The sequence below is a fragment of the Astatotilapia calliptera genome, chromosome 11, assembly GCF_964374335.1.
Source record: "Astatotilapia calliptera chromosome 11, fAstCal68.1, whole genome shotgun sequence".
In the NCBI taxonomy this organism is placed as follows: Eukaryota; Metazoa; Chordata; class Actinopteri; order Cichliformes; family Cichlidae; genus Astatotilapia; species Astatotilapia calliptera.
Window position 1 is genome coordinate 22,136,848 of NC_137432.1, and position 12,414 is coordinate 22,149,261.

Here is a 12,414-nt window from a genome sequence, read left to right on the forward strand (position 1 = left end):
TCACAGTTTTCGGGCCCCTCCTTCAGTGGAGCATCCTCTGTACCCCTCACAGACAGACGGACGTAGACAGCTGGTCGTTCCCTGGCGCACCGGAGCCGTGGACAGCTCACGGGGACCAGCCACAGACTCAAGCCCGGGGATGGCGTCGCTCGGCGTGGGTCTCCATCCCGTCCGCAAGCGCGTTGCAGGCAGGAGTGCCGTGGTGGAGAGGAAAAACCTGCTGACCGTGTGCAGGTGGGGACTCCTCATGCTCTTCAGTGCTTTAACGACAGGGAGGACGAAACAGAGTCTGCAGCTGAATTCATGACGGCAGATAATTTAATTTCAGAGTCAGGTGCATGCATTTATTAAAGGTTGGCTTTTAAGGTTGCAGGATTACAGCCCTGCTCCATCCTTCAGTTAAACTATGAGCTAATGTGCATACAGAGCTGAGGGGAGGGAAAGTCACTGATTGTCTGCTGGGTGGGTTTAAAACCAGAGATGATCTCAGATCTGAGATGATGATGCTTATTTTGCACAGTAGGATAATTAAATTTTTCCTCATTCGCCCACCCACCCCAGCTTTACAACCCTTCCTTAAAGATTCATGCCACCACATTTCAGCTCACACCAGTGGAGAGTTAAAGCCAGAAATCTAGAAATACACCCCCCCCCAATACATTTTTTTTGACACAAACTTGAGTTTTCTTTGGATTTTTGTTACCCCCTATACACACAAATGAACCTTCCCATATATTTTATTTAGCAGCATTTTCAAAACAGTTAAAACTCCTACACATAAAACCGATTCCCTCAAAACATTTATAAGCAATTAGATGTTGAGGGGGGGGATATCGATGCCGAGGTGTGCACACATGTCACCGGTCAGGTTCTCCTCCCGTTTCTTCCAGCTGCAGTGAAAAACACCCTGCTACATGTATTGATTTGTGGTGCTTTTTTGGTTTTGCTGGCAGATGTCAGTTACCGACTGATAGTCCCTGTGGTGTTTTTGAGGCAGAGGGAAGAGAAAATGTGGAGGTGTCTGTATTTTGGCACCAAGGGAGCGTAACGACTCCGAAAACAAACTGATAAAAATGCTATCAGCTCAGCCTTGTTTTGAGAGCTGGCGAACAAATCCAGTTATAAAATGACTAACAGTGTTTTGAATCTTCAGGAGGCCTTCTGATATTGGTCACTTGAAAGGAAGGTAATTGGACACAGGTGCTCATACTTTCCCAGGTCTTCCTGCCTCCGCAACAGCCTTTATCTCACTGATTGGCACAAAGAGAGAGAAAACAGAGAAATCCTGAACAAAAGATGCCAATAATGGATTAATCGTGGGTTTTTAAGTAGAAACGATACAGGGATTTGGCTTTATAGTGACTGCTGTTTAGCAGAAAATGAGCAATTTGAATGTCAAATTGGGCTTGTTGTTGCTTTTTCCATTTTTCTGACAAAACAATCGAATCATGAAAGGAAGATGGCAGACTAATGAACTGTACTCTTAAAATTATATAGATTTAGATAAATATATCTATATAAACCCTGTAAATGTAGTAATGTAAAAATACCATGCATGTACATATAAATCAGTGAAATCTCTCTGTTTTAGATGCTCTGCTGTCTTCAACATGATAACAAATTACTCAGCAGTCTCTCTTTTTTTTTCTCCCGCTGCAGTAGATGAGTAAACGGTGAGGGTCACAGCAAATAAAGGGAAGTAAACAGAGATCACCGACAGCCTGCTGGCTTCAGTGTTTGCCCTGAGACCGTAAAAGCCAGCTTTATATTTGTTTATGCTGTCACTCGAGTTTTACCTGTCACACTTACCAGTATAGTTAAAACAGACTCATCGTTGTAAGTACTTACAGCAGAATCCATCCATCCATTTTCTCATGCTTATCCAAGTCAGGGTCATCGGTGGGTTAAGCATATGCCAGTTGTTATAGGGTGAGAGGGGGTCTTCACCCTGGACGGGTTGGCAGTCTGTCGCAGGGCTAACACATAGACACAGATAAACATTCCTACCTCACCATCCCTCCCTGAGTCTGCTTCTGCTGGAGGTTTCTTCCTGTTAAAAGGGAGTTTTTCCTTCCCACTCCTAAAAGGTTGATTCCATTGATCTGGGCGTAGCGTTTTCAGTGGGAGAAACGTTTCGTCACTCATCCAAGAGACTGAAGAACTCTTTCCCCAACCTTATAAACGGGATGGGGAAAGACCATTGATTAATGATCAGTGGTCTTTCGATCAGTGGTTGTTGATCAACGGTCATGACAATTTGCATATTAATGATCAACGAACTGACCTCCCAGCCCATTGTTCCTTTGGTGATGCTGGTTTCAGTCATTGTGCAAATGTCCTGTTTATAAGGTTGGGGAAACCCGCAGTCAGCTGAGACGGAAGAAGTCACTTGGATGAGTGACCAAACGTTTGTCCCACTAAAAAACGCTGCGTCCAGATGAACAGAATCAACCTTTTGGGATTTACTTACCTTGATGATTGAGCATGCATCAAGACTTTCCTTCCCACTGTTGCCAAGTGCTTACTCAAAAGGGGTCATTTGATTGTTGGGGTTACTCTCTATTGTTGGAGCGTCTCCACATTACATTATAAGCACTTTGAGGTGTCTGTTGTTGTGATTTGGTGAAATAAAGTTGAATTGAATGAATCTTTTCTGCATGTCTTTGGACTGGGAGATGAAGCCAGAGAGACGCATTGGGGAGAAAATGCAAACTCCCACCAGTCGGTGGGTTTAAAGTACTAGCACCTCAGAGCAAGAGGGTCCTGCTCTGAGGTGCTAGTACTAATCACTGTGCTGCCAGCTTAAAACAGAAATGGGGGAAAAAATTAAAATGATCCCTGTTCCCAAATGATGTGTGTGGATGCACTGTGGGCTTGCCAGAGACTGTGCATGGTTGATATCTTTATAATTTTTTGCTTTAAACACATGTGCACAGAGTCATCGTAAAAGAGTGGCAAACAAGCAGGTTTGCGTTCTAGGGGCCTGGAAACGCTGTTAAAATGGTGAACAAACAAGATGCCGGTGTTTGCATACTGTTGCATACTGTAGAGAATCAGAATCAGAAAGCTCAGCAAAAAGAGATGAAGCTGTGCTTTCTAAGAAGTCATGTATCTGACCACGCGGTTTCCTGAATGAAGATGAACGCTTGATTTACAGTCATGTGAAATATTAAGTACACCGCTATGAATTAAGAGGGTAAGTAACAGCCAGGTGCTGATAATCAAATTTACTTGATTAGCTGATAATTAGGAAGTGTGAGGATCTCTGTGAAAGCAGATGTTCTGGCAGTTTGCTGGTCTGGAGCATTTAGTTGTGTTAGTGCAATAACTCAAAACTCAATCGTCCCAGGAGTCAATGTCCCAGTTAATTCTCTGACTCTACTGTAAGCTTGTTAACTTCACGACAATGCAATTAGAAAAAGATTGAGCAAGTATAGCTTGTTTAGAAAAGCCAGCAACCCACAAGACTTCTGGATAAAATGTCCTGTGGAGTGGATTTTTTTTTTTTTTTCGCGTCATAACAACTGTGAGCACAGTGGTAAAGGGGTGATGGTTTGGGCTTGTTTTGCAGCCACAGTACCTGACCTCCTTGCAGTCTTTGACATGACCACAAACTCCTCTCCATACCAAAGTATTCTCTAGTCAAATGTCAGGCCATCCGTCCAACAGTTTAAGTCAAAACTGGCTCCTGTGATCCTAATCACAGCAGCAAATCTGCAACAGAATGGCTGAAAAAGAAAAGAATCAAGGTGCTGAAATGACCCAAGTTCAGATTTCAACGTGACTGAAATGCTGTGGTGGGACCTTAAGAGAGCTGTGCATAAATGAAAACCTCAGTGAAGCAAAGCAACGTAGTAAGGAAGCCTGGGCCAAAAATCTTCTGTGAGACACGGACAACATCATTTCGAAAGTGATTATTAAGTTATTGCTGATAAAAGTTATTGCACAAAGTTAGCGAATCACGGAGTGTACTCAGATGTTCACGTTTAACAGCAGCGATTTGACTCGTCATCAAAGTCAGTCTCATGGCACCAGTTAAAATGTGCACTTTCTGATCATTACAGAAGAAGTGATAATTAATGAGCTGTCACATCATGAGAAACTTTTCTAAGTCACAAAGATTGGCAACAAAATACAGTCGACATGGGTTATTGTTGTGAGTCGCCTAGAAACAAGAGTCTCGCGACTTCATCTAGTTTAGCATCAATACCGTGTGACTGACTTCAGCGACACGTCAGTTAAAGTTTAAACACCTCTGTGTGTGTGTGTGTGTGTGTGTGTGTGTGTGTGTGTGTGTGTGTGTGTGTGTGTGTGTGATTTTCTGCTGTTGTCACGCTGACTGGAAGTCTACATTAAACGTTTTTTCAGGTGGCAGTTACACCTGACAGGATAAGCGCTGCACAGAGAGGAAATCGTGTCTGGCCTTTCGTGAGCTGGGCTGTTGATTTATTTTTTTCCCCCCATGGTGTCTGTATGTATGTGATGTGTGATTAATTTAAGGCTTTTACTGCTGGAAATCCGTCAGTTTTTAACCCGCTTTCACACTTGGTGATCACCCTGCTGCTAAGCAACGGCAGGGAGAAAGAGAGGCAGGGTGCGATATGAAGTTAGATTACACACACACACCGGCCAGTTTCATAAAGCGCACACACAGTGACACATCGCGTCTTTCTCTATTAACTTTCCTTCCTGCATAATCAGTTGCAATGAAATTAGGCAGAGTCGGTAGACTGTCATAGTGGGCTGCACATCATGGATGGTTTCATCAGAGGAGATTAATCAAAGGCCTCATTACACGTACTGAGGCCATGTGTTTATTTTCTCTGCCTTGTAATTGTCAAATGTTAAGTGTGGCGGTTAATGTGTGGTGGTTAATTACGATTTGTTTGTTCTCGTGGGCTTTTGAGATACTGTGTTAACAAGTCCCGAGCTCTGGACTAGATCGTTGCAGACGCCTCGTCTGTCGGCATTTATCCTCGTCTTGGAGGGCGTTCGGCTCGCGTCAGATGGCAACAAGAAAAGTGTTTTGCCACTGTGGCTGTTTGGATGTCGGTGTGGAAAAGTGGGAATTCATGTCTCACGTGTAAACCTCAGTGGTAAAAAGCAGAGACTGACACATCCTAACTTTAAGCACTTAGTTGTTTAAGCTTCATAAAACAAGTGAGACATAAAGCAGCTATCGTTCTCCCCCATCTGGTAAGTGAACTTTACCTTCAAAGACTCTTCCTGGACTTTTCAATGCAAGCCTTTCCTCTATATTTACAGTCACGTAGCTCTCCTTCTGGAGCTGAGTCTGTTTATACAGGCAATATTTGTGCAGTGTCCCTTTAAAACACAGACCCAGTGATTGATTTTGATACCCGTGTATCTGCTTTTTATGTTCAGGTTTTCAGTGAAGACTCTGCTGGACCACTCCTGTTTCGAGACCATAGATGACTCATCTCCAGAGTTCGTTAACTTTGTTTCCATCCTGGAGCACATCCTCAGCCATCAACTCAAAGGTAACAGAGCGGCGCAGCTGTAAAAGCCTGCACACATTAGCACAATTAAATGTAATTTTGCCTTTATTTGATGAGCTGATGGGAGAGATATATGATGTGCAGCGGAGGATACCTCAACCTCTTGTGTGCTTCAATCTGCAAATATACATTCAGGTTTGTTTAGATGTGAGCAACTCAGTTTTAATTTACCAGGTGAGTATCAAATATCAACAGTATTTGGGCTGCTTTTTGTTAGTGGTGCCGTCTCCAAGACGTGCATCATATCAGGATGTCACATGAGACCTACTGTGATGCCCTAACAAAAAAGACAGGAGGCCAAGCTGGAGGATTAGAGATGAAGATATCAGAGAGTTCAGGTGGAGAGAGTGAGAGAGGCCAGGCTGAGATGGTTTGGACTCGTGCAGTGGGGGGATAGTGGGTACAAAGTTGAAGATGGAGCTGCCAGGCAGGAGGAAAAGAGGAGAACCTCAGAGAAGATTCATGGATGAGGGTGAGGAAAACGGAAATACGTCACTGGTTTGTAAATAGAAAGAAGAAAAGTGTGTGGCGAGATGCTCCGTAAGTTTGTCTATGAGTGTGCATATTCACTAATATGTGTCCTATATGTCTGTGTGCGCTGTGAGGCTGTTGTGGATGTGCTGCCGTAGAGCGCGCGTGTGTGTGTGTTTTTGCTGTGTGAATGAGTGAAATAGAGTGTTGTTTGTGACTATGCAGGGAAACAGGTGATCGATGCAGTGAAAGAAAGGAGAAGGAAGAACACCAAGGAAAAGGGTGGGTGGGAGGGATGAAAAAGAAAGAAAGAGAAGAAAAAAGAAAACATTTTAATTAACGCATTAACGGAGAATTATGGCGTTTTATCTGCTGTGACATCACATTGAATTAGCAAATTGATATTAATAACTGAAACAGATTAGTTGTGCAAGAGAGGGAGAAAGGAAAAGAAAATGCAGCAGGCTCTTATCTGGAGTGAAGTTAATACAGCCACAGAGTGGTGCCGGGATCTGTCCGTCCACATGGAGCCGGTCCCTCCGGTCCGCCTCGGACTTCAGCATACCAACAAACCTAGGTCGTTTACGCTGAAGTCCTTTCAGCTCCCTGCTGTGACTCTTCACCTGCTCTCTCTGCTTGAAATGGCAGAATTTGGCCACAATAGGGCGTGGTCTCCCGGCCCCGACCTCTTAGCCCGGATATGATGGACACTTTCGAAGGTGATGTTCTTCACAGTGTCCTCCAGCAGATTCAGGTGGGTTTTAATGAAGCTTTTCACCGTTGCTTCCGCGTCCTCTCCAGCAGATTCTGGGATACTAGAAAACACAAGGTTATCTCTCATGCTACGGGCTTGTAGATCAATAAGTCTCTTTTTTTTTTTCTTTTTTTTTTCTATGTTAAGCTGGGCCACATTTTCGGTAAGAGACTTGACCGAGTCCCGTAGCGTGCCGTTTTCAGCAGCGAGCATTTCCACCTGCTGCTGGGTGAACTCAGGGATAATCTCAGGGATTTAAATTCACGGTGTCAAATCTCCACCAGGGACAGCCTCGCATCGAAGCTGGACAACCGCTTATCGATTGACTCCAGCATGTCGGTAAAGTCTTTGCTGGCAGGCGACGTTGTGTCTACTGTGCGACTTCTTTTCGATGATGGGGTCTCATCTTTGGCCGGGGAAGATGCGCTCTGGGCCTTCTTCATTACTATACCCTTTTGACTGTGGTGATCATTCAGTATGAATGCACATGCATGCTCATACAAATGCTTGTTTCTTTCTTTTTCTTTTCTTTTTTTCCTCTCAGGTCAGATGTCTTGGTTCGGCTACGAGACTCCTCGGAGTTTCTGGGATTACATAAAAGCTGCCTGCAGTAAAGTACCTCATAACTGCATCCGAAGCATTGAGAGCATGGAAAATGTGCGATCATCTAGAGCAAAGGTAATTATAAAACTGACTATTGATCTGATTTGATTATTCTGAAGCTCTATTTTTCAGAAAATGATCATTTTTATTGAACAACATATTTGATTTAGGAAAACTGCAGGATAGAAGGCAAAGTCAAAGTATCCAGACCCTGCAGCACACAGTGCAGAATCAGTGCGTCATCATTTGCTCTGCTTTCCATTGTCCTCTTGGGAAAAGAACAAAGGGCAAACTTGTGATGGAGAGCAAACAGCCGCATGGTTAACGGCCACGTATTTTACAGGCACATTTAGACGTGTAGCTGGTTTTTTAATTCAAATATCAGAAGCTTCCACTAACAGCTGCATGTCACCTGTTTGTCTCTGCAGGGCAGGGCGTGGATCAGAGTCGTCCTGATGGAGAAAAGACTTTCAGAGTACATCACATTTGCACTGCGGGACTTCAGAGCCAGCAGGTCTAAACAAACAGTTATAATTGTGTTAATGAAAGCTATAACCTACGCCCTCAGTCTTTGCTCACTACTCCACGTTCGTGTACACAGTGAGACTTACTGATGTGTGTTGGCCGCAGGAGGTTTTATGAGGACGGAGCGATCATGCTGGGAGAGGAAGCTGGGCTGTTAGCCGACACGCTCATCGGACTCAACACCATCGACTTCAGGTACTCGTCCAGATGTTCTGAAAAAGAAACATGTTGCCAGAAAACTCAAAACTACTAAAATAATCAGCACAGTGGATTTGTTGCAGTTTGACACATATCCTGAAGGGTTTTTATTAGTTTATTTATTTTTGCATTTTGAAAAATAGGATCATCCTAAATTATATCTATAAATGTATGAAACATTTTACCAGTGAGTGTGGGAATGTTAAAGTATTGGAAATGTTGGTGGCCACCTGCAGCTACAGCTGTGGTCAGATCGAAGGCTTCGTGTTTCTATTTTCAATTAGAAAACACATTTTCATATATTTAACGAGTCATCCGACCAAAGGACCAGTGAAGTTACGCCATGGTCAAGTCTTTGTTGTCCGTCTGTCCACAGTTCACATAAATCGCTATTCCTCCTACGGTATTCGTCTTAATTTAATCAAACTCATACACAGTGATCACCTAAAGAACGGGTCTCAAACTCCAGTCCTCGAGGGCCGATGTCCTGAAACTTTTCCATGTGTCCCTGCTGCAACACACCTGAATAAAATTAGTAGGTCATTAGCAAGACTCTATGGAAGTTCATTTTTCCAAACATTTACCATCCATCCATCCATTTTCATCCGCTTTGTCCGGGGCCGGGTCGCGGGGGCAGCAGCCTAAGCAAAGAGGCCCAGACCTCCCTCTCCCCAGCCACCTCCTCCAGCTTATCCGGGGGAATACCAAGGCGTTCCCAGGCCAGCCGAGAGATATAATCTCTCCAGCGTGTCCTGGGTCTGCCCCGGGGCCTCCTCCCAGTGGGACATGCCTGGAACACCTCACCCAGGAGGCGCCCAGGGGGCATCCATGTCAGATGCCCGAACCACCTCAGCTGGCTCCTTTCGATGTGGAGCAGCAGCTGCTCTACTCTGAGCCCCTCCCGGATGGCCAAACTTCTCACCCTATCTCTAAGGGAGAGGCCAGCCACCCTTCGGAGGAAGCTCATTTCTGCCGCTTGTATCTGCGATCTCGTTCTTTCGGTCACTACCCACAGCTCGTGGCCATAGGTGAGGGTAGGGACGTAGATCGACCGGTAAATTGAGAGCTTCGCTTTTACACTCAGCTCCCTCTTCACCACGACGGACCGGTGCAGCGTCCGCATTACTGCAGCTGCAGCCCCGATCCGTCTGTCGATCTCCGGCTCCCTTCTCCCATCACTCGCGAACAAGACCCCGAGATACTTGAACTCCTCCAGTTGGGGCAGGAACTCATCCCCGACCCGGAGTGGGCACTCCACCCTTTTCCGGCTGAGAACCATGGCCTCAGATTTGGAGGTGCTGATCCTCATTCCCGCTGCTTCACACTCGGCTGCGAACCGCTCCAGTGCGAGCTGGAGGCCCTCACCCGATGAAGCCAACAGAACCACATCATCTGCAAAAATCAGAGATGAGATTCTGAGGCCACCAAAGTGAAAGCCCTCCACCACTTGGCTGCGCCTAGAAATCCTGTCCATAAAAATTATGAACAGAACCGGAGACAAAGGGCAGCCCTGGCGGAGCCCATCACCCACCGGGAACGAGTCCGACTTATTGCCGGCAATGCGAACCAAGCTCTTGCAACGGTTGTATAGGGATCGAATGGCCCGTAGCAATGGGCCAGACACCCCATATTCCCGCAACACCTCCCACAGGACACCCCGAGGGACACGGTCGAATGCCTTCTCCAAGTCCACAAAACACATGTAGACTGGTTGGGCAAACTCCCATGCACCCTCAAGTATCCTGGAGAGGATAAAGAGCTGGTCCAGTGTTCCGCGACCAGGACGAAAACCGCATTGTTCCTCCTGTATCCGAGGTTCGACTAACGGACGAACTCTCCTTTCCAGCACCCTGGCATAGACTTTCCCAGGGAGGCTGAGGAGTGTGATCCCCCTGTAGTTGGAACACACCCTCCGGTCCCCTTTCTTGAAGATGGGGACCACCACCCCGGTCTGCCAGTCCACAGGTACTGCCCCTGATCTCCACGCAACATTGCAGAGGCGTGTCAACCAGGACAGCCCTACAACGTCCAGAGCCTTCAGGAACTCGGGGCGGACCTCATCAACACCAGGGGCTCTGCCACCAAGGAGTTGTTTAACTGCCTCAGTGACCTCGCCCCCGGAAATTGGCGGGTCATTCCCCTCATCCCCAGACTCTGCTTCCTCCTCGGAAGACGTGTCAGTGGGATTAAGGAGGTCCTCGAAGTATTCCTTCCACCGCCTGACAATTTTCTCAGTCGACGTCAGCAGCGCTCCGCCAGCACTATACACAGTGCAGGTAGAGCACCGCTTTCCCCTCCTGAGACGTCTGACGGTTTGCCAGAATCTCTTCGAGGCAGCCCGAAAGTCTTTTTCCATGGCCTCTCTGAACTCCTCCCACACCCGAGTTTTTGCTTCAGCCACTGCCCGAGCCGCATTCCGCTTGGCCTGTCGATACCTGTTGGCTGCCTCCGGAGTCCCACAGGCTAACCAAGCCCGATAGGACTCCTTCTTCAGCCTGGTGGCTCCCTTCACCTCTGGTGTCCACCATTTGGTTCGGGGATTACCACCACGGCAGGCACCAACCACCTTGCGGCCGCAGCTCAATGCAGCAGCTTCGGCAATGGAGACGCTGAACATGGTCCATTCGGACTCAATGTCCCCAGTCTCCCTCGGAATGCTGTTGAAGCTCTGCCGGAGGTGTGCGTTGAAGATCTCGCGGACTGGGGCCTCTGCTAGACGTTCCCAGCACACCCTCACTACGCGTTTAGGTGCACCAGGTCTGTCCAGCGTCTTCTCCCGCCACCTGATCCAACTCACCACCAGGTGGTGATCAGTTGACAGCTCAGCCCCTCTCTTTACCCGAGTGTCCAGAACATATGGTCGCAGGTCTGCTGATACGATTACAAAATCGATCATCGACCTACGGCCTAGAGCATCCTGGTGCCACGTGCACTTATGGACACTCTTATGTTCAAACATTTACATTTACTTAAATTTGCTTGAGTATGGTTGGGGGTTGCTACCTCAGCATGCGGTCAAGTTCTATTGAATGGGGACACATTTAAAAGTTTCAGGACACCGGCCCTCGAGGACTGGAGTTTGACACCCCTGACCTAAAGGGTCTTCAGCCAGACTGTGCTCGAGGGCTAGTTGGATTTGCCACGCATGTTGCGTACCACTTGCATCCTGTTAGGTGGTAAAGATCATCATCTTATTGGTCACTTTCATGGATGAGTGGCCCTGTTATGTTAAGATCAGTAACCTGGTTAATGCTGTATACATATACATATTTTCCTGCTTTTTGTGGCCATTGTTACTGCTGACCATGTAGTCATAATATTTCCGAGCAGTTTCATTTGGTTCTGAACTAGATTCATTTGTCCTGTATATGAGTGTTTGCTGACCTGCCATTTGTGATGGAGTATAAGACAACAGACCAACAACATCACTGGCGTTCTGAGCTACTGTCCTACATACGCCAAGAGGGATCAAGCAGAAGTACAGTTCTGTGCAAAAGTTTTGAGCCACCACTCATGAATAGACCTTCTGAAAGCCTGAAAAACTACTGCTCAAGACGACTTTAAAAATAACAAGAAAGTCTGTTTTGTTTTGAAGCAAAAAATATAAAGAAATATGGGTGGCTCAAGAGTTTTGCACAGTACCGTAACTGAAAGAGTTTCATTATTTACTCTCAAAACTTTAGAGTAAATAATACTGCGGTGACATGATACCGCATGCTGTGAATGTTTTTGTGTTTGCAGTGCTTCTTCTGAAAAATTATTTATGTTTTTCTTTTAAAATTATAACAAAATTAAACCATTATATGGAAAATTAGTCACATAAGCCAAACGTTTTAAATTCGGCTTCATTATTTCTGATAAAATTAGAGCTGCTTTGGAGAATAAACTGTTATCTGCTCCTGATGAAGGGCCTGCTGATTGAAGAGTGCAGTTCAGGTGACAGATGCAAAGAAGTTGAGCTGTGAAACACTTCATCCTCAGGAAGCTGAGAGACGTCAGAAGAAGGACAGGATGAGGGTGGACACTGAAGCTCTGACTAACATGCCATCTAAATGAATGTGCTGCATTTCAAACGGTCACAGACAGACCCAGCTTTAATGTTTCATCTTGTTCTGTCTCAAGCTTCTGTCTGAAAGGTGAGGGTCTGGATGGCAGCTGCCCTGCTGTGATTGACTACACGCCTTACTTGAAGTTCACTCAGAGGTATGAGATCAAATAATTCACATCACACGGTCCGTCTCTGGTGTAGTGTGTATTTTATTAGTGTCTGAGCACTGATGGTGTTGAGCTCAAAAGGCTCGAAACTTCGTGAAACGTGGCACGTGTATCCTTTGTGGTAAAAAA

General features: G+C 46.0%; 1 protein-coding gene across 1 annotated transcript in view; it reads left to right on the plus strand.

Annotated features, from left to right (window-relative positions):
• Positions 1-12,414, plus strand: part of rundc3b (RUN domain containing 3b) — a 19,660-nt gene continuing 7,246 nt past the window's right edge. The window contains exons 1-6 of the mRNA XM_026184070.2: positions 1-234; positions 5,386-5,501; positions 7,289-7,422; positions 7,776-7,861; positions 7,978-8,067; positions 12,193-12,273. Of these exons, the coding sequence (XP_026039855.2) occupies positions 140-234; positions 5,386-5,501; positions 7,289-7,422; positions 7,776-7,861; positions 7,978-8,067; positions 12,193-12,273 (602 nt within the window). The 5' untranslated portion in view covers positions 1-139. The remainder of the gene's footprint in view (positions 235-5,385; positions 5,502-7,288; positions 7,423-7,775; positions 7,862-7,977; positions 8,068-12,192; positions 12,274-12,414) is intronic.